General features: G+C 54.2%; 3 protein-coding genes across 3 annotated transcripts; all 3 read right to left on the minus strand.

Moving 5' to 3' along the window:
- Window positions 1-12,316: 12,316 nt before the first annotated feature.
- LOC104337241 (testis-specific serine/threonine-protein kinase 6-like) lies at window positions 12,317-13,204 on the minus strand. Its single transcript, XM_009943141.2, has one exon. It carries the CDS (start codon window positions 13,145-13,147, stop codon window positions 12,317-12,319), a length of 831 nt encoding a protein of 276 aa, XP_009941443.2. The 5' UTR covers window positions 13,148-13,204.
- Window positions 13,205-22,998: 9,794 nt separating this feature from the next.
- LOC142362411 (testis-specific serine/threonine-protein kinase 6-like) lies at window positions 22,999-23,736 on the minus strand. The gene has a single exon (XM_075430772.1). The coding sequence runs from the start codon at window positions 23,734-23,736 to the stop codon at window positions 22,999-23,001; it is 738 nt and encodes a 245-aa protein (XP_075286887.1).
- A 1,611-nt stretch (window positions 23,737-25,347) lies between these two features.
- Window positions 25,348-25,978, minus strand: LOC142362449 (testis-specific serine/threonine-protein kinase 6-like). Its single transcript, XM_075431083.1, has 2 exons — window positions 25,955-25,978; window positions 25,348-25,859 (listed from the first exon to the last, which is right to left on the minus strand). The coding sequence occupies exons 1-2, from the start codon at window positions 25,976-25,978 to the stop codon at window positions 25,413-25,415; spliced, it is 471 nt and encodes a 156-aa protein (XP_075287198.1). The 3' UTR covers window positions 25,348-25,412.
- Window positions 25,979-26,097: the final 119 nt, after the last annotated feature.

A 26,097-nucleotide genomic window follows, 5' to 3' on the forward strand; every position in this document is an offset into this window, starting at 1 on the left:
AAAATTCTCTGGGTACTGCTTTCCATCATCTAGTTTAAAATAACAGCCTTGGTGTGTCAGTCCCAGTTACAGCGAGCCTTTCCGTCTCATGACCGACTGGAGCGTTCCCTCCTAGAGATGTAGCTAAAGGGAGGTTCAGTATATTAAAAAAACCCCTCCTCGCCAGAGCTTGTTGGCAGGGCAGCACTTGCTCCTGCTGAACCAGCACTCGTACGGGCGGTGGCTGGTCTAAGCACACGTTACGTACGCACCGCGTGGAAAATCCACGTCCGTTCTCACAGCAGCACTCGCCTGTTCGGCGACGCTGAATCTCTCCGCTCTGCCGCACCTGTAGAAGTCTCTAGAAGATGGAGGGTTGTGGTAGATTCACAGCTGCTGTTAATAATTCTTGTAAAAATGTATTTGCGTAGGTTGGGGCGGGTTTGCATGGGCCAGTCTCTGCGTTCAGAGAGGACAAAAGGAATTTGTTGGGTTTAAGGCACCCCATCGCCGTTTCACGTCTGGGTGTATTTGCCTGCAGTGAACTAGTGCTACGTAAAGGACTGAGGCTGTGGGAGGAATATCAACTTCGTCTAGTTATCGGCTAGGACGAGTTCTGCTCCTGTTCCTTTGCCCGCAAGGATGAGTTGGGTCTTCGGGCTTCAACTGAAAATGAGCGTTAGGACAGCGTGAGGCCATTGCAGTTAACTTGGGTTACGATCAGCTGATGAAACGGAGTCCTAAAAGATTCTGAGGAACAGATTCCCTCTCTCCTTCACCCTAAACTTTACAGACATTGACATCTGATTGTGGACCGGCTAGGCAAAACTGAAGTATGAAACGCAAAACGCATGAATGAAAAGAAAATCGGAAGAATCCGAGTATCTCTTCTTAAGAACACAACTGATTCCCCAGGCTGCACCCTGCGCTCAGCCCAAGGTAAGGGTCTCTTTGCTGTATAACGTTCTACTCTTTATGGTCTTTAATTGTTAAAGATAAAAAATAATATTCCTCTGGCCAGGGAATCTTCTTACCTGGGGACATGGCCAAGTGCTGGGGGGCTGCAGGGGTCCTTGCCCAGTGCCCCGGGCTCCCCTGCCCAGTCTCGCCTTCACGCTTGGAAACATCGAATGCCTTGTAGGCTGCTCTCCCAAGGGGAGATGCTTTTTCCCTTTCAAGTTAACTTGTTAGCTGTATCGGCGTCGACAGGGCTTCCCAGAACTCCGACAAAAAGCAAAACTGAAGCCTGACACCTGAAAAGCTGCTGTTGCGACGCGCTCGGTCTCTTCCTGTTAGAAATCCACTCGGAGCGGTGCTGTGATGAAGTCCCCGCCGGCCTGACCCATGGCACGCAGCCTCCGAGGTTGCTGGACGGGCTGCTTGTAGCCTGAAATCCATCAGAATGTGGAATAGGTAGTTTCCAGCTGGTGCCCAAAGGAGGGAGCTCGTTTATATTAAGATGCAAAGGAGCATTAAATAGCTGCAAAAACACTTTTACTTGCCTGTATGCTGCTGTATCTAGGGAAGAGGGACCTTGGCTGAAGTTTAACCATGAAGTCTCCAGCTGGAGGTGTTCAAAGCAATGCTGTCTGATCAAAATCGCCATAAGCTATTGATTAACATTTAATTTTTAATAATAAAGTCCAAAAATTGTGGATGCGCTTGCGGCGCAGGATCCTAAATGTTGATTGCATCCCAAACTTAATATTATATGGTGATTGTGGCCCCACGATGGCTGCTCCACCAGTTTTCATGAGCTTTTCTGGGGATAATGCGAAAAATAATAAAACATTTCAGCGATTTATGGTATAGGGAAAAGCCATTTGCTTTAAACCAACAGCAAGCTCACTGCGACGTAAATGTAGGCTTGTTTCCAGCTCCCAGTCCGCCCGTTGCCAGCGCAGAGGTGTTCTCCCTGACCGTCCTTCATTTGAACGCTGTATTTTGGAGGCATTGCTGTACCAACGTCACCCGATGCCCCCCGCGTCCGTGGCTCCCGAGCACCACAGGGTCCTGGGAGATGTGGGGTTTGATCCCACCTGGGTGGCTTTCTCCCGTCTGTCGAGGGGAGGTGGGATTTCTCCGGGTAAAACGAACAAGCAAACAAAAGAACCAACTGGAAAAGCAAGGGGGACCGTGAGCCAGATCTGTGCTTCGAGTTTCAGTCCCACCTCCAGGCTCTTCTGGACAAAAGGGGCGAGGAAAGCCTTTCCAAAGAGAGGAGGACATCATCTCTGGATGCCACGGGTGGGGGACCGCGTCTTCCTGCAGCCAGGCTGGAGCAAAGCCTCTTGTAGATTTGCTCTGGTTTTGTGTTTCTGTGCTTACCCCGCTCCGTGGTGTTATTCAGAGGCTTCCCTCAGTGTGGGTCTCTCCCCGCGCTCGGTTTTGCACTGCCAGATGTCCCCTGCTCTCACGCCACCCCAGCGTGTCCTACGACCCCCTTCTGCCCGAGACCTCTCTGCCTGGGCTCCCTCGTGCCGGGGGATGATTTCTAGAAGCTGGTGGGATGCCAGGGGGAGCAGAGATCTCTTCTGAAGGGAAACCGAATCCAAAGCAGGGTGTGGGGAAGAGGCACCTGGAAAAAGCGCTTGAGCCGCGAGGCATCAGGAGTTTGTGGGCAACTCCTAAGCCACAGCCACCTCCCTCCGGGTTTAGCTGCTTTGCCTCTTCCAGCTTGAAGACCTCGGCCCCAAATCCAGGGCATCACGGCAGCCGCTCCATGGGGAGCTTGCGAGGTTTGGCACGCAGCTTTTGGAGTTTGTAGGTCCTCCGTTCGATACTGATGACAACTCTGATCGGTGGGAAACGCGTTTGCTAAGGAGATGGCAGTGAGAAAGCGTTGTTCTCACCAGGGCGCTTGGGAAGCTGCTCGGGGTGTCCTCAACCAGGGTATGCGAATGTGCGTGCTCCAAGGGAAGGGAAATGGGCGCCGTGTGTGAACCTGTTGGACGCCCTTCCTCACGGCCAAAGGTATTTGTCCACTCTGTCCTTGGAGCAAACCAAAGCAGAGGAAGTTCCTTCTGAACACGAGGAAGAACTTCTTCCCTCTGAGGGTGACGCAGCACTGGAACAGGCTGCCCAGGGAGGTTGTGGAGTCTCCTTCTCTGGAGATATTCCAGCCCCGCCTGGACAAGGTCCTGTGCAGCCTGCTCTGGGTGACCCTGCTTGGGCAGGAGGGTTGGACTGGGTGACCCACAGAGGTCCCTTCCAACCTGCTGTGACATTCTGTGGAGGCAGTGCCTGGTTTCCTGTGGGAGCGTTAGTTCAGCGTTTTTGGGGGGTTCGTTGTTTGGTTTTTTTCTCTTTTTTTGGGTTGTTGTATGTGGAATGTGACCTAAAGGTCACTGTGGCTTTAAGGATACATCTTTTTCCTCATAAAGAAACATAATTTAACACAGAGGGACAAATTTCCTCTTTTCTTTTTTTTTTTCTTTTTTAGAATGAAGTGACTGCTAATGGAGTTGAAAACAGTTCTCAGTATTGGAAAAAAGGAAACAAAATGGATCCTAGCAACTACAAACGAGACCTGTACTTATAATTATTTCTTTCCTAATAACGGCTGGAAGAGTAGAGCTGAGGCTGTGGTTTCATGCCTCGGCTGGAGCCGAAGCTGCACATCCCTGTGTCAAGGACTTCATAAGCTCTCTCCAAAGATGCTGTGTGCCAACACCCCGGGTTTTCTACCTGTCAGAGAGACAAACACCCCAAATTTTACCAGCTGTTCTTTGAAAGCATACGAAGGAGCGCAAGAAGTAGGTACAGATCCTGCTGCGATGTCACCGGCTCTTTACAAAGCCCAGTTCAAGATCTCTCTGTCTGCCCGGTGCTGACTTCGTTGGTACAAACCAGGATTTGCGTGGATTAGTCGGAGAAATTACAGATGAACGCAGAATTAACGACTGTGTGAAACCTTCACCCCTCCTCTGGCTGACGATAAAATTCTCATCGGCGCTGCGGGGGCCAGAAGCTCTCCCCGTTCTCCTGCAGGTTTCTGCGCGGACACCAAGCAGACGGTCACAGAGCTGCCAGCTGGGATCGTAATTTCATCTCCTCTGCTCCGTGCCCGGATTCCTGTCTCGCATCTCCCCGTTCCCTCCTCAGGCTTGCTGAAGAACGGCTCCGTGAGCTTACACCAAGCTCACTGGGGCTCCCTGGCGAAAAGGTTTCCCCGGGCTGCCGGAGGAGTCCGCGCACCGAATACAGAGCTGGTGCCGGGGCCAAGCACGCGCCTCCTTTTTGGCGCTCTGGACGCGACGTGCAACGCGCACGCTTTGGCACGAGTCCTCACGCTGGACCGCTTCCCCTGCTTCCAGGCCCAGAACCGCATCTGCCATCCTGCGGATGTGAGATGGTGACGCGGGGAACGTGCCACCAGCGATCCCCAGCCGGGCTCCTCTTCAAAGCGGGCGGTGCCCGCTCCCCACACCCTTACAGCAGAGACAGACCATGGACGTACGGTCAGGGCCTCCGAGCTTTCCTCCTCGAGCTCGCTCTCCACGCGCGGTCCGACAGCGGATGCGAAGACGGGAGGAAGAAGAAGAAATGCGGGGAGGCAGCGCAGCGCTGGCGTGCTTTGGAAGCCGACTCCCTCACTTCCAGATGTTCTAAATCACATGTGGGGAAGTGTTTGTGGTCAGATGCTGCTTGAAACCGATCGTTGATAGTCTCCTGAGACGGCTCGTGATAAATTGTACAATAAAAATGCTCAAAATAGCACAGTTATTCCCTGGAAAAGCAAAGTTCCCACAATCCAATGAGCTGGGAAAGTTGTTGAACTTTCTTTGGACACAACGTGTTCTTTTTTTGTGCCTGTGTTCTTCAGCCTTCTATGGGTCTCTGGACTTTTTTCTTATGACCCTTCCTCCTCCTCCCGCCTCCAAGCAACCACATGTCCAGCCTCCCCGGCCCCAGCAGCAGCTGAACCGACCACTAGCCTTCGATGAGAAAAAGAGTCTCCTGCACTCCTCGAACCTTGTAGCTTGTTCCCCGGTGTCGTTGGTGGTTGCTGATTTCTTTTGGTAGAACATCTCTTTGAAACCGCGGGGAGGGCTACCTCACAAGACACGTAGTGATAACACCAAGAGATCTTTACCACAGTAGACCGTCCTCGACAGCAGCAGTCCTCTATTGACCGTGCCTGACCCATGCTGCCATTGGTTTCTTCCCAACGTTGCCTGCTCGCGGCGCTGTGAGAGAGGCACCGCAACCGGGAGGGCAACCACCGCGCCAGGGTTTGGTACTCTGTGGTCGTCCCCTGGGCTGAAGGGTTGAGGCCAACGTGTGTCACAGGGCTCTCCTCTGCGGTGGCGCTTGGTGAGGCCGGGTCCCACTTGGGAACTTCATACCGTGAGGAGCAGAAGGGGGTTTTTTAGAAATTCCATGACCCCGCAGGTCATCGGCCCGTGCCCGTTTCTGCGTCCTCCTGGATGGCCGTGTGGCCATGGAGTTTTGCTAGCGAAGCACTGCAGCTCCTCCTTGCCCACTGCCAAATCTGAGGCACACAGCAAATTTTGGGGTGGAGTAAAACCCTGCTGCAACAGAACCGGGTGCAGCGAAGCACACAAATGCTTTGGAAGTGTTGTAGAGACAAAATATGACGAGGCTCCAGTTGTGGAATGAAATGAGGTCTGTGCTGAGCTGTTGGTCTGAAGTTTAGATCCCGCGCGATGTCTTGAGAGTGGCATTTGTAATGGGTTGACTCTGCCGACAGACTGACGCTCCGTCCCAAAACCACCAGCGCGGTTGTCTCCATGATGTCTTCCGGCCGGGTGCTGCCCGAAGCAGAGTCTGACAAATGACAGAAAACTGAAATTGCTGTTTCTGCCGTGAAGATGAAACGAAATACGCGGTGATGGACACGAGTGACTCTCCGGCTCGCCCAGGCTGGCCACGCTCTGCTCCCTGTCCCCAGCGCTCTCCTGCCCACTGCCGCTTCCCCCGGTGCGTCCTTCCTCATCCTCCCTCCTCAGCCTCGGGATGTCTGTGTCCCTCTTTCGCCAGGGGCAGTTTCCTTCTACTCTGACACGGTGGTTTGAGGACCGGTTGTTTGCGGGGACGTACTTTTGGTGTTTCTCCCCCTGTTTATAGGAATACGTGCATTTATTTGAAGGCTGTGTGGATTTATCGGAAGGCTGCTAGCAGGTCCAAGCCTCCCACGGGTCCCTCCTCCAGCAGTTCCCCGGATCCATCGCTAATAAATAAACACAGCTCTCGGCACTGGAAAAGATAATTGGCTGTATAATGCGTGAAAAGCAAAATTGCTTTCCTCGAGATTTACTCATCAATTATGCTTTGCCCTGGCTGGCGCGGTTTGAACCATTTTCTGGACAGGGGAGAAATACAGCAAAGAGAAAGAGAGGAAGCTACTGCTATAATTAATGACTGGGTGCGCCTGTGCATGACTCTGTGTTTCAGGTCTTCCATAACAGGTATCCCCATTAACAAGCTAACGAGCAGGCAAACGAAGAGCTAAGGATTATCGTTATATTTGAGACAGTAACGTGTATTTTGGGATTTTTTTTTTTTGCTTGCAATTAATGAGAGCGTCGTCCGGCTCGCTGGCGTGCCCCCAGACGAGGCTGGCTGCTCGCCGCAGCCCTCCCGCTCCTCTCCACAACCTCCTTCGGCCTCCACCCACCGAGCCCTGCCTTGGCTTGGGCTGGATCTCCAACCTCCCACCAGCCTTCAGGCTGCGGACGCCGACGTCTGAGTTACAGCTAAAGCCGCGCTGGCTGCAGTGGATGCTCAAGCTGTGTTTTTAATTAAGGGTTTAATGGAAATGGAGCATTTGTCCCTCTCTGGAGGATGCAGTGATATGACAGTGCTGTGCAGAGCGTTAGGAAAAAAGCGATGTTGCCGGTTACGCTTCCAGTGGGTCAATATGGTACATGGAGAATAAGTGGCCATATGGAGGAGAAGCAGTCAGGGATTTCTTCAGGGTTTATCTGGGGGAGCTCAGTTCCCTCAGCTACTATTCACTTTAAAACCACTTAGTAGGACTCGAGAGTTCTCCGCATCTGGTGGGATCCGGCCCCTTTGTAAACAGACTCCTACCAGGGTGCAAGGCGACCTGCGAACCTGTCAGCTACCGCGCTGACTTTGATGCCGCTGCCATAGACCTTGTCTCGTTATTGGTGTTAAACTGGCTTGCGAAGAGGCATTTAATTAGTTTCCCAGTTGTTAGTGGGAATTCACTCGTATTGCGGAGCATGCTGTGAGCTGCGCTGCCCAGAAACGCTTCTCTGAGGTGAGGTAATACGTGAGGCAAATGGATCACCACGGTGTCCTACCGTCCATCCTCATTGATGCCACCTACAGATCGCATGGTCCAGGGGAAGATCCTCTCCTGTGGCCAAGGTGCCGCTCATTTAAGAGGTGAGAAGAGCTGAGGCAGATCAATAACGAAATCTGTACGCAGGACCTCTGCTAACAGCGCTCCTGTGACCTTTGGGATTTTAGGTGCTACCTCAATTTAATGAACATCTGTCAGCTGAGAGAAAGAAATAACATCACATATGTCTTTCAAGGAATCTGTTGGTTGCTGCTGTGGCTGGTAATAACATGAGAAAGAAGGAAGGAAGGAGAACAGATGCCCCACCCTCCCTTGTACAGCTCTTGAACTTCAAAGAGAAACATCTACCAACCACGCTCACCCGTGCCCTGTCTTTTTAGATGCTTCTGTCGTGTCACCACCTGTAAGAGAAGTCAGTAATAACCAAAACTTAACTGGGAGATGCAGGCGTTGCTTGCTGTCCCACATTTTCATGACTCAAGAAAATTCGGTTATCTGTCACCCTTGCTGTCAAAAGCATGGAGAAGTCTGTGCATCTGCGAGAGAAACAGTCGTCATCACCTCACAGCAGAATTCCGTGTTCGTGGGATCACAGGGTGACTCGGGCAGGAGGGGACCTCGGAGTTCTCCAGCCCAGCGTCCTGCCCAAGGCGGGGTCAGCTCGGGGATCAGACCAGGCTGCCTGGGACTTTGGTCAGCCCTTGAAAACCTTCACGGGTGGAGATTGCACGACCTCTCCGGGCACCCTGGGCTTGCGTTACATGCCATGGCGTGGGTGCTGCCTGAAAATGGGTGTTCAATGCAGTGAAGAAATTTGGATCCCTTATTCAGAGCATGGAAAAGAAGCTCAGACCATCTGCTTTTGTAGTATATTCCCTTTCATGCATTTATGAGATAAAATGAGGTTGATTTGGAAGCAGTTTTGGGCAAGGGAATTCAAATATCTTTCCAGGCCATCAAATACTGTTGAATTTATTATTGTTCAAGACAGTCATGATCTGACTAGAAGACTGGAGGCCAGGGAATTTTAGAATCATAATATAAAATGAAATCCTCTTGGCTTGAGGTCTGCTCACTGTAGCGCGGGGAGGATAATATTGACCACTTGGTGCTAGTGCGAGGATTAATGTTTGCTAGGCACTGTGAAAATGAAAATATTCTTCACAGAAAGCTTCTTGTCTGCAGGGAACACTGTGCACACAAAGAGCCTCTGGAACCTGACCTTGGCAACAGGATCAAATGGCTCAGCAGGAAAATGTTGGCCCCCTTCCTCCCTCCCCATCTCTTCCAACAGGTAACGAAGTGTAGACCCTCAGCGCGATGGACTAAAGAAAGAGAAGAAGGGATCTGAAGCTGAAGAGAGGTCAAGATGCACACAAAAGCATGGGACACCCATAGCTTGGTACGAGGCAGGGCTTGGAAAGAGGGAGGAGGACGCTAGGAAGCTCGATAAAAGGCTGCTGGCGCTGAAGAGTGCAATTACGGAAAGGTTAATGCATTCGAGCAGAGCAAGGTGTATTTATTTGCTAAATGCCTGCTGAAAGCCTTGCCTTTGCAATGAGGCAGGGTCACCCCGGTCCGTCTCACCCAAGCTGCCTGCGCCGGCTCGGCCGACGGTAATTGGAGCAGGTCGTTAGCTGTGGGCCGGGCAGCCCGGCTTCGCTGCCGGCAGGAGCGGGCAGCCCGGAGGGAGCCAGCTCCAGAGCGAAGGCAGGGGCACGCGAGGTGTTCCATTACCCAGCAGGTTCTTCCCACAAGTCACGAATATACTTATCTCCAGAGCTCTGTAACGTGTAGACTTTGAACTAGCCGAGTGCTAAAGCTCATCAGAGACATCAGCTATGACCTAAAATCCTGAAAGCAAATTTTGCTTAGCTGAAAAGGGAGCTTTAATGTCAACGTGCAGTGAATTATCTCCCCTCCTTTCTTTTACCTGAAATAAAGACTGCATGTCAGGAAAGGTGATGCTGAATCTGGGCAAAGGAGCAGTGGGAGGAAAGCTACGCTAAAAGTCTGGAAGGCGTCTTTGAAATGATTAGCACTCTTCTCGGATCAAATGGGGTAAAATTGCTTCAAGATGCTGAGAAAACATCTCAAGAAAATACCAAACGCCATTCTGCTGAGCATCATTTTGAGAGTCCCTCTAATTGATTTCAAGACACGAGCTTAAAAATCTGAAAGGCAGAGTAAGCCCATCACGGGGCACGGCAACGGCTGACAACAGGGCTACAGACGGGTTGATGCTCAGACCATGGAGCAAGCCAACAGGAGCAAGATGGTGACGTGCTGCAGGACTGCCTTATGCGGTCTCAGAGCATCTCCCTTCTCGTGCTTGAAGAAGGATTCGATAAAGTGTATTTATTGTGTGGCTTGCACGGTGATCAGCTTCCCCAGAGGAAGTTATTTATTGGGTGCTGATACAGACAGGACCCTTCGTTTGCAGATCACAGGGCACCGGTACGTTACAAACAGCCTGAGGAGGACAGAGTCACATCGCAGAAGGGCTCTGGTGGGACTGATGAGAATATTGATGACCTGGCGTAGCTGTTTACACCTCCTGCGGGTGCTCGCTCCAAGGTCAAGGGCTCTCCCGTAAATGCAGGGCGCTGTGATTCACGGCCGGGATAGCGGGGTGTATCTGCCAGAAGCCTGGGAAGGGGCACTTCCATCGACTCCCAGGAAGGCTAACGAGCATTTCTATCCTCCTGAGCAGGAGACAAGCCCAGGGAAGAGGCAGGCTTGGCCCAGGCAGAGACCTCAGGAGTCCCTCCGGTGCCGAGCGAGGTGGGGAGGGATGCTCACAGGGCGTGCTGCCGGGGCACGGCCGAGCATCCTCCTCCCCAGGCTGTGGCTCTGCTCTCCTTCAAAACCGATTTTCCACTAGTGTAAATCAGGTAAGAATTGGTTCAGAGTCTTTAACTGTGATTTTTATTTTTGACCTGCGTAATTAGATTTGTAACAGACTATTGTCGCAGACTCGGGACTGCTCTGGGCTCGTTAGCGCTGGGCCCCGTGAGATCGCCGTCTGCGTGGAGAAGGCGAGGGCTGCGGGGCAGCCTTATGAGTCTCCCGTGGCCCATTCAAACCACTGGCCACTTGAACCCCAGCCGCTTTCCTAAGCCACTCAAGGGGACACATCCCTGCAAAACATCGGTCATCCGTCCCTACTCATGCCCTCAACAGATGCAACTGTTCGGGAGAGCGTGGTACTGAAGGGAGACAAATAGGGGCTGGGTTCTAGAACAACTCATTTTATGTTAGCTTTAACGAGAGAAAATGAAAAGACAGGCAAAGGAGAAGCAATACAGCAGCACCAGGTCTCTGCTTCCCGGGTTGCAGGGAGGTGCTTGGAGATAAGCAAGGGCTGGAGAGAGGCAGGGGACGGAGATGTGAAGGTCCCTGGGGTACAGAGTGGGGAGCTCTCCCAAGGAAGGTGGTGGCTTTGGAGAGGGATGAGGCTGGCAGCGGGGTTGGAAGGCGAGCAGCAAAAGGAGGCCTGAGCCTAGCTGAGAATCTCACTACCCTGAAATCTGCCTCCTTGCTTCCCACATCCTTACGACTTCTCTCTTCCTTTTCCATCCCCATCCTGCTCCTGCTCCTTCCCAAGCCTGCATCCCCAGCCATGGACGGCCCCAAGACACCCTTTCTGCCCCTTGCTCTCTCTGCTTTGGACTTTGCTGCTGCTGCTACTATAAAGTTTTATTTTGCAGCTGCAAGGAGAAAAAAATAAATCTTTATTCTGGAAGTGGCAAAATTCACTGTAGCTCGTGCTGAAAAGCCCTGGGCTGGCTCTGCTGCCACATCTTGTTCTACTTACACTGCTGCTTTAAATAGACCCAGAACGTCTGCTTTACCAAAGATGTTTCCTTCTCTTCCAGCAGAACCACGGGCTCTGGTTTGTTCGTGTAAGACGTCGCCTGGCTGCGGGAGCTCACGTGGCAGCAGCAACGCGACGACTGGCAGACCACCCAGCTGGCAGTCTTCTGCCTGACTTCAGTTTCGGTGGAAGCTAGATCCGAGATTGTGTAAAGGGGGCTTGAAATGTCTCATGAAAGCACGTTTCAGATGCCAGGTCCTACCTCTAACTAACCCTTTGAAAACGGGGCTTGCCAGTAGGGATCTGTAGATCTGGGGGGCTGTATTCAGAATAATGGGTAACCTTCTATGTCGAAGGTGGACAGCGGGTGTTAGCAAAGCAGTTCCCTCTTTATCTCTTTCCCATTTCAGGTTCTCCATGGCCAGTGGCACTCCTGTCTCATCAAATGTCTTTTGGCAGAGATTTCAAATGTTGGTAAGGATCAATACCTGAAAGACGTAGTTGAACGTAAGGTGTGGATCCCAAACCCACACCAACACTTTTGGCTCGGTGACACTGTCCAGTTCCCTGCAAAGATCCTGCTCTGAGTTTGGGCTGTGAATATCTCTGTGAGATCTACACAGCGGTGTACCAAAAACGTGAATTTTTTCTCCGCAGTAGCGGTTTGCAGGACCGCTACTCCCCCCCTCCCACCAGCTCAAACACAGTTTGGTGACGAACAAGATTGAGGACAAGCCAAGACCCGTGTGAGAGCAGGTGTCCTGCTGTAGCCCGGGGCAATGCCCCGCGCAGAGGTGGGCAGCAGCAGAGAGGGGCAGCAGCACGGGCGTTCTGGCGCACAATACGTGTCCTAGGGAGCGGGCAACGTGAAGGACTGCGCTGCCGCACGTTGCACCTCGCCGCCCTGCCCCAGCTCCATGGGAGAGCCCCGACCTGCTGCTGGACAGGGGGTGCAGGTCCCCTCCAGCCCCACGCTCTGCTCTTACCGTGGTCTTTGTGTCCTGAAACCCAACACGCAGCAGGCTCACGTGTCTGCTTTCTGGAGGGATCTGACCGCCTTCTGAAAGCACGTGGTCTTGCCGGTGCTCAAAGTTCAACCAGCTCCACGCACAGGCACACCAGGACTCAAAATGACCAACAAACCACAGAAACGGTTTTCTGCTACAGCATTAATTGCATGAAAGTGTTACTGCTCTCCTGGGATCTCTGGGGGAGAGCTTCCTCCTTCAGATGTCCCCCTTCAGCCAGCTGTTCTTGGCCACTTGCCCCGCACTGGGCCGGGAAGCCGGGCTGAACTGGAGCAGCTGGGTGATGAGGGCTCGGCAGGGCTCCGGCAGCTGCAGCCCCTCTGGGTACAGAACCCCTTTCTTCTGCTGCTGGGGCATGCTGTGGATGTGAGTGTCATCGAAGGGCATGCAGCCGGCCACCATCACATAGAACATCACCCCCAGGCTCCACATGTCGTTCTTCTTGGCGTCGTAGGGGATGCCCATCAGCACCTCTGGGGAAGCGTAGGGTGCCGACCCACAGAAGGTGCTGCTCAGGTCCAGGTAGCTGTTGGCCTCCTTGGTAAAAGTAAAGTCGGTGAGTTTGGCCCTGCGGCCGTCAGCGGAAAGCAGCACGTTCTCACACTTCAGATCTCGGTGCACCAAGTTGCGGTCGTGCAGGTATTGCACGGCCCTCACAACCTGCACGAAGATGTCCCGGGCCCTGGGGACGCAGGGCAGCTTCCCCAGCTGTTGCAGCAGCTGCAGCAGGTCGGTGGCTGCCGCCTCCATCACTATGTAGAGCTTCCTGTTACAGACCTCGATGATGTCGAAGACGCGGATGATGTTGGGGTGCCGGATCCTGCGCGCGATGGAGACCTCCCGGGGCAGAAACTTGTACACGAGGGTCCGGGTTGCTCGTTGCCGGTCCACCACCTTGATGGCTAAGGGGCCCTTGAATTTGTTGGAGGTGGCTGCCTTCACCTTGGAGAAGCTTCCCTCTCCTAAAGTGGGACCCAGCCTGTAGCCCAGCTCACGAAGTAACTTCTCTCCTGCATCGACTTTTGGCATGATGCGTGATCCCGACGGCCTTAACCGAAGCTGGTGTTTTGCTCTGGGATCTGAAAGCTTTAACACATGGTGCGTGGCGGCTGCTGGCCCTCACTCTGCCCCATTGTGGCACGGGTGGGCTCCGGGGCTCGCCCGGCTACTGTGATGGCGTGGCGCATTCTGTGGCAGCGCCTTTGTGAGACGACGAGGGGGTCGGGCGGGTCCCCTCCGCTCACGGGCCTCTGGAGATTTCAGAGTTTTTACCTTCTCGGCCTCTTCACCTGCGTTTTCCAAATAGGGCTTTTTGGATGAGGAGAGTTTCAATGTCCCCTTTCTGGGAGGAGGAATCCATTTGGGGACCTAAGCCAGTTTTCTGCAGGGTATTCGCTGTATTAAAATCAGAAGGGCACAGAGCGGTACAGAGGAGTGATTTCTACTGTCCCTAACCGCAAAACACCTTGGCTGGCTGTAAATATTTACTTTTTTATTATGATGGTTCAGCGGGCTATTTTTCTAGGTCGACTTTCTGACTTTGGGCGGTACGGACGGGGAACTTTAAATGCATCTTTCAGAAGAAACAGCTTTTCGGTTTCTTGGACTTGGAATTGCTCTCCCTCTATTTTTATCAAAATCGTATTTTGGAGACTTACAAAGAAGTGAGACCAGAGGTCCTTCGGAGAGCTTCTGTAGTTTAGATTTTAAATGCTTTTTAGTCATTTTTAGTTGCTGTGACAGTCGAATGAAGCACGGGGCGGGAGCAGAGGGCAGCTGGCTGGGTCGCCACAGCAAAGCATCCCTACCCATTGCACGCTGCGTCTCAGGCCAGCGTTGGCTCCTTCCCCCACGCGCTGAGTCCTCGGCTCTCACAAACAGTGGTTTCTGGTTTGTGCTGTTGTTTTCAAGCTGCTCAAGGATCTTGTCCTCCCTGTGGAGCCCGCATTTCCTTTCCAGCTGCACAGAGGAGCCTAGGACCATACAACGTCCAACTTCCTAAATACCCACCCAAATGCTATTTTTAATTTTGGAATATAGGTTTCATTCCGCAAATCGGTTCTGAAGAGGAGTAAGACTCAACTGCAGACGGAAGAAAATCTTTCCCGTGAGTCCACCTTGTCAGTGCTCTGAAGCCACTTGAGAAAATTAAATTAATTAAAAACTGCAGACGCAGGTCTATAGGAGCTGCGGGCGAGCTTCGCCCTGACTCCTAAGGGCAAGTAATCGTCATGTCGGGTTTTATCTGCTGTGGAAGTTATGGGTCGAAACCAAACCACCTTCTCACTTCAGGTGCTACTTCTACAGGCAAGCTGAAGTCTGGGAGTCCACTGTGCTGCGGCTGAGCGCAAGCTGCTGGGCGTGTATGGGGCACGTACCAGCAGGCACGCCGTCGAAAGGCCAGGCGAGCGGCACGTGCGCTGCACGATGGAGGATTTGTTCCTGCTGACCCGTGGGGAATGTCCTCGGGCCATCGTTCTCTCCTCCGAAGAGAGCGGAGGCCCCGTTTGATGGCAAGGACCTTGCCAGGGGCTGATGACTGCAGTGAGGTCTTGCCGGTGCTCAAAGTTCAACCAGCTCCACGCACAGGCACACCAGGACTCAAAATGACCAACAAACCACAGGAATGGTTTTCTGCTACAGCATTAATTGCATGAAAGCGTTACTGTTCTCCTGGGATCTCTGGGGGAGAGCTTCCTCCTTCAGATGTCCCCCTTCAGCCAGCTGTTCTTGGCCACTTGCCCCGCACCGGGCCGGGAAGCCGGGCTGAACTGGAGCAGCTGGGTGATGAGGGCTCGGCAGGGCTCCGGCAGCTGCAGCCCCTCTGGGTACAGAACCCCTTTCTTCTGCTGCTGGGGCATGCTGTGGATGTGAGTGTCGTCGAAGGGCATGCAGCCGGCCACCATCACGTAGAACATCACCCCCAGGCTCCACATGTCGTACTTCTTGGTGTCGTAGGGGATGCCCATCAGCACCTCTGGGGAAGCGTAGGGTGCCGACCCGCAGAAGGTGCTGCTCAGGTCCGGGTAGCTGTTGGCCTCCTTGCTGAAACTAAAGTCAGTGAGTTTTGCCCTGCGGCCGTCAGCGGAAAGCAGCACGTTCTCACACTTCAGATCTCGGTGCACCAAGTTGCGGTCGAGCGCAAGCTGCTGGGCGTGTATGGGGCACGTACCAGCAGGCACGCCGTCGAAAGGCCAGGCGAGCAGCACGTGCGCTGCACGATGGAGGATTTGTTCCTGCTGACCCGTGGGGAATGTCCTCGGGCCATCGTTCTCTCCTCCGAAGAGAGCCATCAAATAAATGCCCCCCGATTTTGTACTTCTGGAGCGATTCAGAAAGAAGCCATTTCCAGGACTTCTCATTCATAAACTGCTGCTACTTAAACACCAGAAAATCCCGCCTAGCAGTCAGCAGGCCAGCCGCAGAAAGCCATTTTGCTGGCTACCCAGGATTTCCTGGCATTTCTGGTTAGTCCGTGAGTTATAACCGCAGTGACTTAGCAGCGGTCTGAGCCGGACTTTTCACAGGAGCTGGGAACTTTGAGGTGGCGAAACGTAACTGAACCAATGTGGGCATTTTTACAAGGGAAAACGCTGAGACCAGGCGTCCCTTGCCTGCTCAGCAGAGGAGCACGTCCGGAAAACGCCGTCGTCGTACGCTCTGACAGGGGTCTGGCCGATGCTCCGTGTATCTTTCAAAACAGGAACGGGAGCTCACGTGACAGACACGTCCCCAAAACCCACAGCCAGAGAAAGCACCGTGCAGCTGGACGCTGGACGAGCATCCTGCGGGCGAAAGGGGCTTGTGCGGTGTTTCGAACAAACACGCCATGAGATAGAAGGAGGACTTTTTTTTCCTTCCTGCATCATCCCATAGTTTTTTTCACTAATAATAAGGTCTTCTCTTGCAGGAAAATCCTGGCTGTGCTGCAGTAGGTAGCTGGGAAATCACCAGCCTGCTATGGGAACACCGGGGTTGATCAAACATGTCGGTGCCGTGCCTCCTTGGGCGGCTGCCTTCTTGCCGAACCTCAGCGAGGCTCTGCTCCATCAGTTAGTGCAGATGTCCTTGAAGCCAAAACAAACCACATTTTCATACCTTACAAGTAAGTTACAACGTGTAGAATGACCTCTGTACTTGCGTGGAGCCCTTGAGATTTCTTTATATACCTCCATTTCCATACAAGCGGGAATATTCTGCCCAGGGGTTGTAGCTTTCAAGACCGGTCAAGGAATTCCTAGGTGCCCCACTTTGTGGCCGGTCTATGGCCAGATCTTCTTGCTTCATTTCGGCGAAGCTACTGAAGGTGAAGGGTTCTGGAGCAGAGGCTCGCGCCGAGTGACCCTTTCTCCGGTGACAAAACCGCAGCGGCGAGGCGGCAAAAAGCGCCGAGAGAGAGAGAGGAGACCCCAGTCCGCCCCCCCTGAGCGGGAAAGCGGGAGGTGCCAACGAGCGGTAGCTCTGCCTCAGCGGGGGCGGAGCCGAGTGTGAGAGCGGCCGAACCCCCTCAGGGGTAAGAGCAGCCCCAGGGAGCGCGGGCGACCGAACCCCCTCACGGGTAAGAGCAGCCCCAGGGAGCGCGGGCGACCAAACGGAGGCGGCGCAGCAGCCCGGGAGCGGCGCGGCAGTTCGCGCGGCAGTTCGCGCGGGCAGGGCGAGCGGGGAAGGCGACTGGCAGGGTGCAGCCGCCCCTTCTGGCAGCTCAAGTAGTGGGCATCGCTCTTCCAGGAGATATTCTAGCCATGGTTACCACCCGTGGGAAAGCTGTTGCTCGAAGGAGTGTGGGGACCCAGACGGAGGCCCCACGCCAGAACGCGGGTGTCCAGGTCTCCGGCTGCAGGGAGTGCCTGAGCCTGGCGCTCGTACCGGAGGACAGCAGAGACAACGGCTGTGTTCGGTGCGAGCAGGGGAATGACCTGCTCAGCCTGGTGGCAGAGCTGAAGGAGGAAGTGGAGAGACTGAGGAGCATCCGGGGGTGTGAGAGGGAGATCGACTGGTGGAGCCGCACCCTGCCCTCCCTGAGGCAGAGGCAGCAGGAGGCGGCTCCACAGAAAGCAGAGAACCCCCTACCCTCTTGCCACTGAGCAGAAAGAGGGGGCCTAAGAGATGGGGGGGAATGGAAACGGGTCCCTGCTCGGGGGGGCAAGCGAATCTCCCCCGGGCCTCCCTCACCGGCCCAGTTGCCCTTAAGCAACAGATATGGGGCTCTGGAATGTGAGGGAGCGGCCACAGAGGATGTGGGTGAAGGTGAGGCTCCATCCAGGGGGTTGCCTAGAACGAGTCAGACAGCCCCAAGAATTACGACTGCCTCAACTAAGAAAAAAAGGAGGGTCATTGTCATAGGCGATTCCCTTCTGAGGGGAACAGAGGGCCCGATCTGCCGACCGGACCCATCCCACAGGGAAGTCTGCTGCCTCCCTGGGGCCCGGGTTAGGGATGTTGCGAAGAAACTCCCTGGTCTGGTGCGGCCTTCTGATTACTACCCCCTCTTGGTAATGCAGGTTGGCAGGGACGAGATCGCAGAAAGAAGTCCCAAGGCCATCAAAAGGGACTTCAGGGCACTGGGGCGATTGGTTGAGGGATCAGGGGCGCAGGTGGTGTTTTCCTCCATCCCATCAGTGGCAGGGGACAGCACTGAAAGGGGCAGGAAAACTCACCTGATTAACAGGTGGCTCAGGGACTGGTACCATCAGTCAAATTTTGGCTTCTTTGATCATGGGGAGGTGTACACAGCAGCGGGCCTGCTGGCGACAGGTGGAACTCAGCTATCTCAAAGGGGGAAAAGAATTCTTGGCCACGAGCTGGCGGGGCTCATTGAGAGGGCTTTAAACTAGGTTCGAAGGGGGAAGGGGATATTGCCCAGCTCACTAGGGATGAGCCTAGGCTTGGAGTGCCAAGGCCAGGGGTGAGATTGACAGCCCAGCTCAAGTGTGTTTACACCAATGCATGTAGCATGGGCAATAAACAGGAGGAGCTGGAAGCCATTATACAGCAGGACGGCTACAACTTGGTCGCCATCACAGAAACGTGGTGCGACAACTCGCATGACTGGCATGCTGCCATAGATGGCTACAGACTCTTTAGGAAAGACAGACCAACAAGGAGAGGTGGGGGAGTTGCTCTATATGTGAGGGAGCAAGTAGAATGCATTGAGCTTGGCCTGGGGGCAAATGAGGAACGAGTTGAAAGCTTGTGGGTTAGAATTAAGGGACAGGCTCATAAGGGTGACATTACGGTGGGTGTGTACTACAGGCCACCTGACCAGGAGGAGGAGGTTGATGAGGCCTTCTACAGGCAGCTGCAAGCAGCCTCACAGTCACAGGCCCTGGTTCTCATGGGGGACTTCAACCACCCTGACATCAGCTGGGAAGACCATACAGCTAGGCAGGCGCAATCCAGGAGGTTCCTAGAGAGCATCGATGATAACTTTCTGATGCAAGTGGTGGAGGAACCAACAAGGAAAGGCGCGCTGCTGGACCTCGTGTTAACAAACAAGGAGGGACTGGTGGAGGATGTGAAGGTTGGAGGTAGACTCGGCTGCAGTGACCATGAAGTGGTCGAGTTCAGGATCCTGCGTGGAGGAAGCAGGCCGATAAGCAGGATCAAAACCCTGGACCTCAGGAGGGCTGACTTTGCCCTCTTCAAGGAGCTACTGGGAGGAATCCCGTGGGCCAGGGCTCTCGAAGGCATGGGGGTCCATGAGTGCTGGTCGCTCTTTAAACAACACTTCTTCCATGCACAGGAGCAATGCATCCCCCTGAGAAAGAAATCTAGCAAAGGAGGCAGGAGACCTGCATGGTTAAAGAAGGAGCTTCTAGCGGAGATCAGGCAGAAGAGAAAGGTCCATGGAATGTGGAAAGAGGGGCAGGCCACTTGGGAAGAGTACAGAAACGTGGTGAGAGCATGCAGGGATGCGACGAGGAAGGCCAAGGCTCACCTGGAATTGAAGCTGGCAAGGGATGTCAAAAACAACAAGAAGGGCTTCTTCAACTACATCAGCAGCAAAAGGAAGGCTAGGGACAACGTGGGGCCGCTGCTGAATGAGGCGGGTGTCCTGGTGACGGAGGATGCGGAGAAGGCAGAGCTACTGAATGCCTTCTTTGCTTCAGTCTTCAGTGCTAAGACTGGCCCTCAGGAATCCCAGGCCCCGGAGGTAAGAGAAGAAGCCTACAAAGAGGACGACTTTCCCTTGGTCGAGGAGGACTGTGTGAGGGATCGCTTAAGTGATCTGGATGTCCACAAATCCATGGGCCCCGATGGAATGCACCCACGAGTGCTGAGGGAGCTGGCGGATGTCATTGCTGAGCCACTCTCCATCATCTTTGAGAGGTCCTGGAGGACAGGAGAGGTGCCCGAGGACTGGAGAAAGGCCAATGTCACTCCAGTCTTCAAAAAGGGCAAGAAGGAGGACCCAGGGAACTACAGGCCGGTCAGCCTCACCTCCATCCCGGGAAAGGTGATGGAGCAGCTTATCCTGGAGGCCATCATCAAGCAAGTGGAAGAAAAGAAGGTTATCAGGAGTAGTCAGCATGGATTCACCAAGGGGAAATCATGCCTGACCAATCTAATAGCTTTCTACAATGACATGACTGGCTGGGTAGATGAAGGGAGAGCCGTGGATGTTGTCTACCTTGACTTCAGCAAGGCTTTCGACACAGTCTCCCATGATATCCTCCTAGGGAAGCTGAGGAAGTGTGGGCTGGATGAGTGGTCGGTGAACTGGACAGAGAACTGGCTGAATGGCAGCACTCAGAGGGTTGTCATCAGCGGCGCTGAGTCTAGTTGGAGGCTGGTAACAAGTGGTGTCCCCCAGGGGTCAGTACTGGGCCCAGTCTTGTTTAACTTCTTCATCAACGACCTGGATGAAGAGTTAGAATGTACCCTCAGCAAGTTTGCTGATGACACCAAACTGGGAGGTGTGGTAGATACACCAGAAGGCTGTGCTGCCATTCAGCGTGACCTGGATAGGCTGGAAAGCTGGGCAGAGAGGAACCTGATGAGGTTCAACAAAGCCAAATGCAGGGTCCTGCAGCTGGGGAGGAACAATCTCATGCACCAGTACAGGCTTGGGGTGGACCTGCTGGAGAGCAGCTCTGCGGAGAGGGTCCTGGGCGTCCTGGTGGACGACAGGTTAACCATGAGCCAGCAGTGTGCCCTGGCTGCCAAGAAAGCCAATGGGATCCTGGGGTGCATCAAGAAGAGTGTGGCCAGCAGGACGAGGGAGGTTCTCCTTCCCCTCTACACTGCCCTAGTGAGGCCTCATCTAGAGTACTGTGTCCAGTTCTGGGCTTCGCAGTTCAAGAAAGATGAAGAGCTACTGGAGAGAGTCCAGCGGAGGGCTACGAGGATGATGAGGGGACTGGAACATCTCCCCTACGAGGAGAGGTTGAGGGAACTGGGCTTGTTCAGCCTGAAGAAGAGTGGTGCCCAGCGACAGGACAAGGGGCAATGGGCACAAACTGAGGCACAGGAAGTTCCGTCTGAACATGAGGAAGAACTTAGTCCCTCTGAGTGTGACGGAGCACTGGAACAGGCTGCCCAGAGAGGCTGTGGAGTCTCCTTCTCTAGAGATATTCAAGACCCACCTGGACAAGGTCCTGTGCAGCCTGCTCTGGGTGACCCTGCTTCGGCAGGAGGGTTGGACCAGATGACCCACAGAGGTCCCTTCCAACCCCTACTATTCTGTGATTCTGTGATTCTGTGATTCTATTGTCGCAGTCTCGGGACTGCTCTGGGCTCGTTAGCGCTGGGCCCCGTGAGATCGCCGTCTGCGTGGAGAAGGCGAGGGCTGTGGGGCAGCCTTACGAGTCTCCCGTGGCCCATTCAAACCACTGGCCACTTGAACCCCAGCCGCTTTCCTAAGCCACTCAAGGGGACACATCCCTGCAAAACATCGGTCATCCGTCCCTACTCATGCCCTCAACAGATGCAACTGTTCAGGAGAGCGTGGTACTGAAGGGAGACAAATAGGGGCTGGGTTCTAGAACAACTCATTTTATGTTAGCTTTAACGAGAGAAAGTGAAAAGACAGGCAAAGGAGAAGCAATACAGCAGTACCAGGTCTCTGCTTCCCGGGTTGCAGGGAGGTGCTTGGAGATAAGCAAGGGCTGGAGCGAAGCAGGGGATGGAGATGTGAAGGTCCCTGGGGTACAGAGCGGGGAGCTCTCCCAAGGAAGGTGGTGGCTTTGCAGAGAGATGAGGCTGGCAGCGGGGTTGGAAGGCGAGCAGCAAAAGGAGGCCTGAGCCTAGCTGAGAATCTCACTACCCTGAAATCTGCCTCCTTGCTTCCCACATCCTTACGACTTCTCTCTTCCTTTTCCATCCCCATCCTGCTCCTGCTCCTTCCCAAGCCTGCATCCCCAGCCATGGATGGCCCCAAGACACCCTTTCTGTCCCTTGCTCTCTCTGCTTTGGACTTTGCTGCTGCTGCTACTATAAAGTTTTATTTTGCAGCTGCAAGGAGAAAAAAATAAATCTTTATTCTGGAAGTGGCAAAATTCACTGTAGCTCGTGCTGAAAAGCCCTGGGCTGGCTCTGCTGCCACATCTTGTTCTACTTACACTGCTGCTTTAAATAGACCCAGAACGTCTGCTTTACCAAAGATGTTTCCTTCTCTTCCAGCAGAACCACGGGCTCTGGTTTGTTCGTGTAAGACGTCGCCTGGCTGCGGGAGCTCACGTGGCAGCAGCAATGCGACGACTGGCAGACCACCCAGCTGGCAGTCTTCTGCCTGACTTCAGTTTCGGTGGAAGCTAGATCCGAGATTGTGTAAAGGGGGCTTGAAATGTCTCATGAAAGCACGTTTCAGATGCCAGCTCCTACCTCTAACTAACCCTTTGAAAACGGGGCTTGCCAGTAGGGATCTGTAGATCTGGGGGGCTGTATTCAGAATAATGGGTAACCTTCTATGTCGAAGGTGGACAGCGGGTGTTAGCAAAGCAGTTCCCTCTTTATCTCTTTCCCATTTCAGGTTCTCCATGGCCAGTGGCACTCCTGTCTCATCAAATGTCTTTTGGCAGAGATTTCAAATGTTGGTAAGGATCAATACCTGAAAGACGTAGTTGAACGTAAGGTGTGGATCCCAAACCCACACCAACACTTTTGGCTCGGTGACACTGTCCAGTTCCCTGCAAACATCCTGCTCTGAGTTTGGGCTGTGAATATCTCTGTGAGATCTACACAGCGGTGTACCAAAAACGTGAATTTTTTTCTCCGCAGTAGCGGTTTGCAGGACCGCTACTCCCCCCCTCCCACCAGCTCAAACACAGTTTGGTGACGAACAAGATTGAGGACAAGCCAAGACCCGTGTGAGAGCAGGTGTCCTGCTGTAGCCCGGGGCAATGCCCCGCGCAGAGGTGGGCAGCAGCAGAGAGGGGCAGCAGCACAGGCGTTCTGGCGCACAATACGTGTCCTAGGGAGCGGGCAACGTGAAGGACTGCGCTGCCGCACGTTGCACCTCGCCGCCCTGCCCCAGCTCCATGGGAGAGCCCCGACCTGCTGCTGGACAGGGGGTGCAGGTCCCCTCCAGCCCCACGCTCTGCTCTTACCGTGGTCTTTGTGTCCTGAAACCCAACACGCAGCAGGCTCACGTGTCTGCTTTCTGGAGGGATCTGACCGCCTTCTGAGAGCACGTGGTCTTGCCGGTGCTCAGAGTTCAACCAGCTCCACGCACAGGCACACCAGGACTCAAAATGACCAACAAACCACAGGAATGGTTTTCTGCTACAGCATTAATTGCATGAAAGCGTTACTGCTCTCCTGGGATCTCTGGGGGAGAGCTTCCTCCTTCAGATGTCCCCCTTCAGCCAGCTGTTCTTGGCCACTTGCCCCGCACCGGGCCGGGAAGCCGGGCTGAACTGGAGCAGCTGGGTGATGAGGGCTCAGCAGGGCTCCGGCAGCTGCAGCCCCTCTGGGTACAGAACCCCTTTCTTCTGCTGCTGGGGCATGCTGTGGATGTGAGTGTCGTCGAAGGGCATGCAGCCGGCCACCATCATGTAGAACATCACCCCCAGGCTCCACATGTCGTTCTTCTTGGCGTCGTAGGGGATGCCCATCAGCACCTCTGGGGAAGTGTAGGGTGCCGACCCACAGAAGGTGCTGCTCAGGTCCGGGTAGCTGTTGGCCTCCTTGGTAAAAGTAAAGTCGGTGAGTTTTGCCCTGCGGCCGTCAGCGGAAAGCAGCACGTTCTCACACTTCAGATCTCGGTGCACCAAGTTGCGGTCGTGCAGGTATTGCACGGCCCTCACAACCTGCACGAAGATGTCCCGGGCCCTGGGGACGCAGGGCAGCTTCCCCAGCTGTTGCAGCAGCTGCAGCAGGTCGGTGGCTGCTGCCTCCATCACTATGTAGAGCTTCCTGTTACAGACCTCGATGATGTCGAAGACGCGGATGATGTTGGGGTGCCGGATCCTGCGCGCGATGGAGACCTCCCGGGGCAGAAACTTGTACACGAGGGTCCGGGTTGCTCGTTGCCGGTCCACCACCTTGATGGCTAAGGGGCCCTTGAATTTGTTGGAGGTGGCTGCCTTCACCTTGGAGAAGCTTCCCTCTCCTAAAGTGGGACCCAGCCTGTAGCCCAGCTCACGAAGTAACTTCTCTCCTGCATCGACTTTTGGCATGATGCGTGATCCCGACGGCCTTAACCGAAGCTGGTGTTTTGCTCTGGGATCTGAAAGCTTTAACACATGGTGCGTGGCGGCTGCTGGCCCTCACTCTGCCCCATTGTGGCACGGGTGGGCTCCGGGGCTCGCCCGGCTACTGTGATGGCGTGGCGCATTCTGTGGCAGCGCCTTTGTGAGACGACGAGGGGGTCGGGCGGGTCCCCTCCGCTCACGGGCCTCTGGAGATTTCAGAGTTTTTACCTTCTCGGCCTCTTCACCTGCGTTTTCCAAATAGGGCTTTTTGGATGAGGAGAGTTTCAATGTCCCCTTTCTGGGAGGAGGAATCCATTTGGGGACCTAAGCCAGTTTTCTGCAGGGTATTCGCTGTATTAAAATCAGAAGGGCACAGAGCGGTACAGAGGAGTGATTTCTACTGTCCCTAACCGCAAAACACCTTGGCTGGCTGTAAATATTTACTTTTTTATTATGATGGTTCAGCGGGCTATTTTTCTAGGTCGACTTTCTGACTTTGGGCGGTACGGACGGGGAACTTTAAATGCATCTTTCAGAAGAAACAGCTTTTCGGTTTCTTGGACTTGGAATTGCTCTCCCTCTATTTTTATCAAAATCGTATTTTGGAGACTTACAGAGAAGAAGTGAGACCAGAGGTCCTTCGGAGAGCTTCTGTAGTTTAGATTTTAAATGCTTTTTAGTCATTTTTAGTTGCTGTGACAGTCGAATGAAGCACGGGGCGGGAGCAGAGGGCAGCTGGCTGGGTCGCCACAGCAAAGCATCCCTACCCATTGCACGCTGCGTCTCAGGCCAGCGTCGGCTCCTTCCCCCACGCGCTGAGTCCTCGGCTCTCACAAACAGTGGTTTCTGGTTTGTGCTGTTGTTTTCAAGCTGCTCAAGGATCTTGTCCTCCCTGTGGAGCCCGCATTTCCTTTCCAGCTGCACAGAGGAGCCTAGGACCATACAACGTCCAACTTCCTAAATACCCACCCAAATGCTATTTTTAATTTTGGAATATAGGTTTCATTCCGCAAATCGGTTCTGAAGAGGAGTAAGACTCAACTGCAGACAGAAGAAAATCTTTCCCGTGAGTCCACCTTGTCAGTGCTCTGAAGCCACTTGAGAAAATTAAATTAATTAAAAACTGCAGACGCAGGTCTATAGGAGCTGCGGGCGAGCTTCGCCCTGACTCCTAAGGGCAAGTAATCGTCATGTCGGGTTTTATCTGCTGTGGAAGTTATGGGTCGAAACCAAACCACCTTCTCACTTCAGGTGCTACTTCTACAGGCAAGCTGAAGTCTGGGAGTCCACTGTGCTGCGGCTGAGCGCAAGCTGCTGGGCGTGTATGGGGCACGTACCAGCAGGCACGCCGTCGAAAGGCCAGGCGAGCGGCACGTGCGCTGCACGATGGAGGATTTGTTCCTGCTGACCCGTGGGGAATGTCCTCGGGCCATCGTTCTCTCCTCCGAAGAGAGCGGAGGCCCCGTTTGATGGCAAGGACCTTGCCAGGGGCTGATGACTGCAGTGAGGTCTTGCCGGTGCTCAAAGTTCAACCAGCTCCACGCACAGGCACACCAGGACTCAAAATGACCAACAAACCACAGGAATGGTTTTCTGCTACAGCATTAATTGCATGAAAGCGTTACTGTTCTCCTGGGATCTCTGGGGGAGAGCTTCCTCCTTCAGATGTCCCCCTTCAGCCAGCTGTTCTTGGCCACTTGCCCCGCACCGGGCCGGGAAGCCGGGCTGAACTGGAGCAGCTGGGTGATGAGGGCTCGGCAGGGCTCCGGCAGCTGCAGCCCCTCTGGGTACAGAACCCCTTTCTTCTGCTGCTGGGGCATGCTGTGGATGTGAGTGTCGTCAAAGGGCATGCAGCCGGCCACCATCACGTAGAACATCACCCCCAGGCTCCACATGTCGTACTTCTTGGTGTCGTAAGGGATGCCCATCAGCACCTCTGGGGAAGCGTAGGGTGCCGACCCGCAGAAGGTGCTGCTCAGGTCCGGGTAGCTGTTGGCCTCCATGCTGAAACTAAAGTCAGTAAGTTTTGCCCTGCGGCCGTCAGCGGAAAGCAGCACGTTCTCACACTTCAGATCTCGGTGCACCAAGTTGCGGTCGAGCGCAGGCTGCTGGGCGTGTATGGGGCACGTACCAGCAGGCACGCCGTCGAAAGGCCAGGCGAGCAGCACGTGCGCTGCACGATGGAGGATTTGTTCCTGCTGACCCGTGGGGAATGTCCTCGGGCCATCGTTCTCTCCTCCGAAGAGAGCGGAGGCCCCGTTTGACGGCAAGGACCTTGCCTGGGGCTGATGACTGCAGTGAGGTCTTGCCGGTGCTCAAAGTTCAACCAGCTCCACGCACAGGCAC

The sequence above is a fragment of the Opisthocomus hoazin genome, chromosome 9, assembly GCF_030867145.1.
Source record: "Opisthocomus hoazin isolate bOpiHoa1 chromosome 9, bOpiHoa1.hap1, whole genome shotgun sequence".
In the NCBI taxonomy this organism is placed as follows: Eukaryota; Metazoa; Chordata; class Aves; order Opisthocomiformes; family Opisthocomidae; genus Opisthocomus; species Opisthocomus hoazin.

What these genes read in the sequence shown, in the direction of transcription:
- LOC104337241 (XM_009943141.2), bottom strand. Translation starts at nt 13,147, where the DNA reads ATGCCAAAAGTCGATGCAGGAGAGAAGTTACTTCGTGAGCTGGGCTAC.
- LOC142362411 (XM_075430772.1), bottom strand. Translation starts at nt 23,736, where the DNA reads ATGCCAAAAGTCGATGCAGGAGAGAAGTTACTTCGTGAGCTGGGCTAC.
- LOC142362449 (XM_075431083.1), bottom strand. Translation starts at nt 25,978, where the DNA reads ATGGCCCGAGGACATTCCCCACGG. An exon ending in CCCGAGGACATTCCCCACGG is followed by an intron (nt 25,860 to 25,954) that starts GTCAGCAGGAAC and finishes ATACACGCCCAG; the next exon opens with CAGCCTGCGCTCGACCGCAA.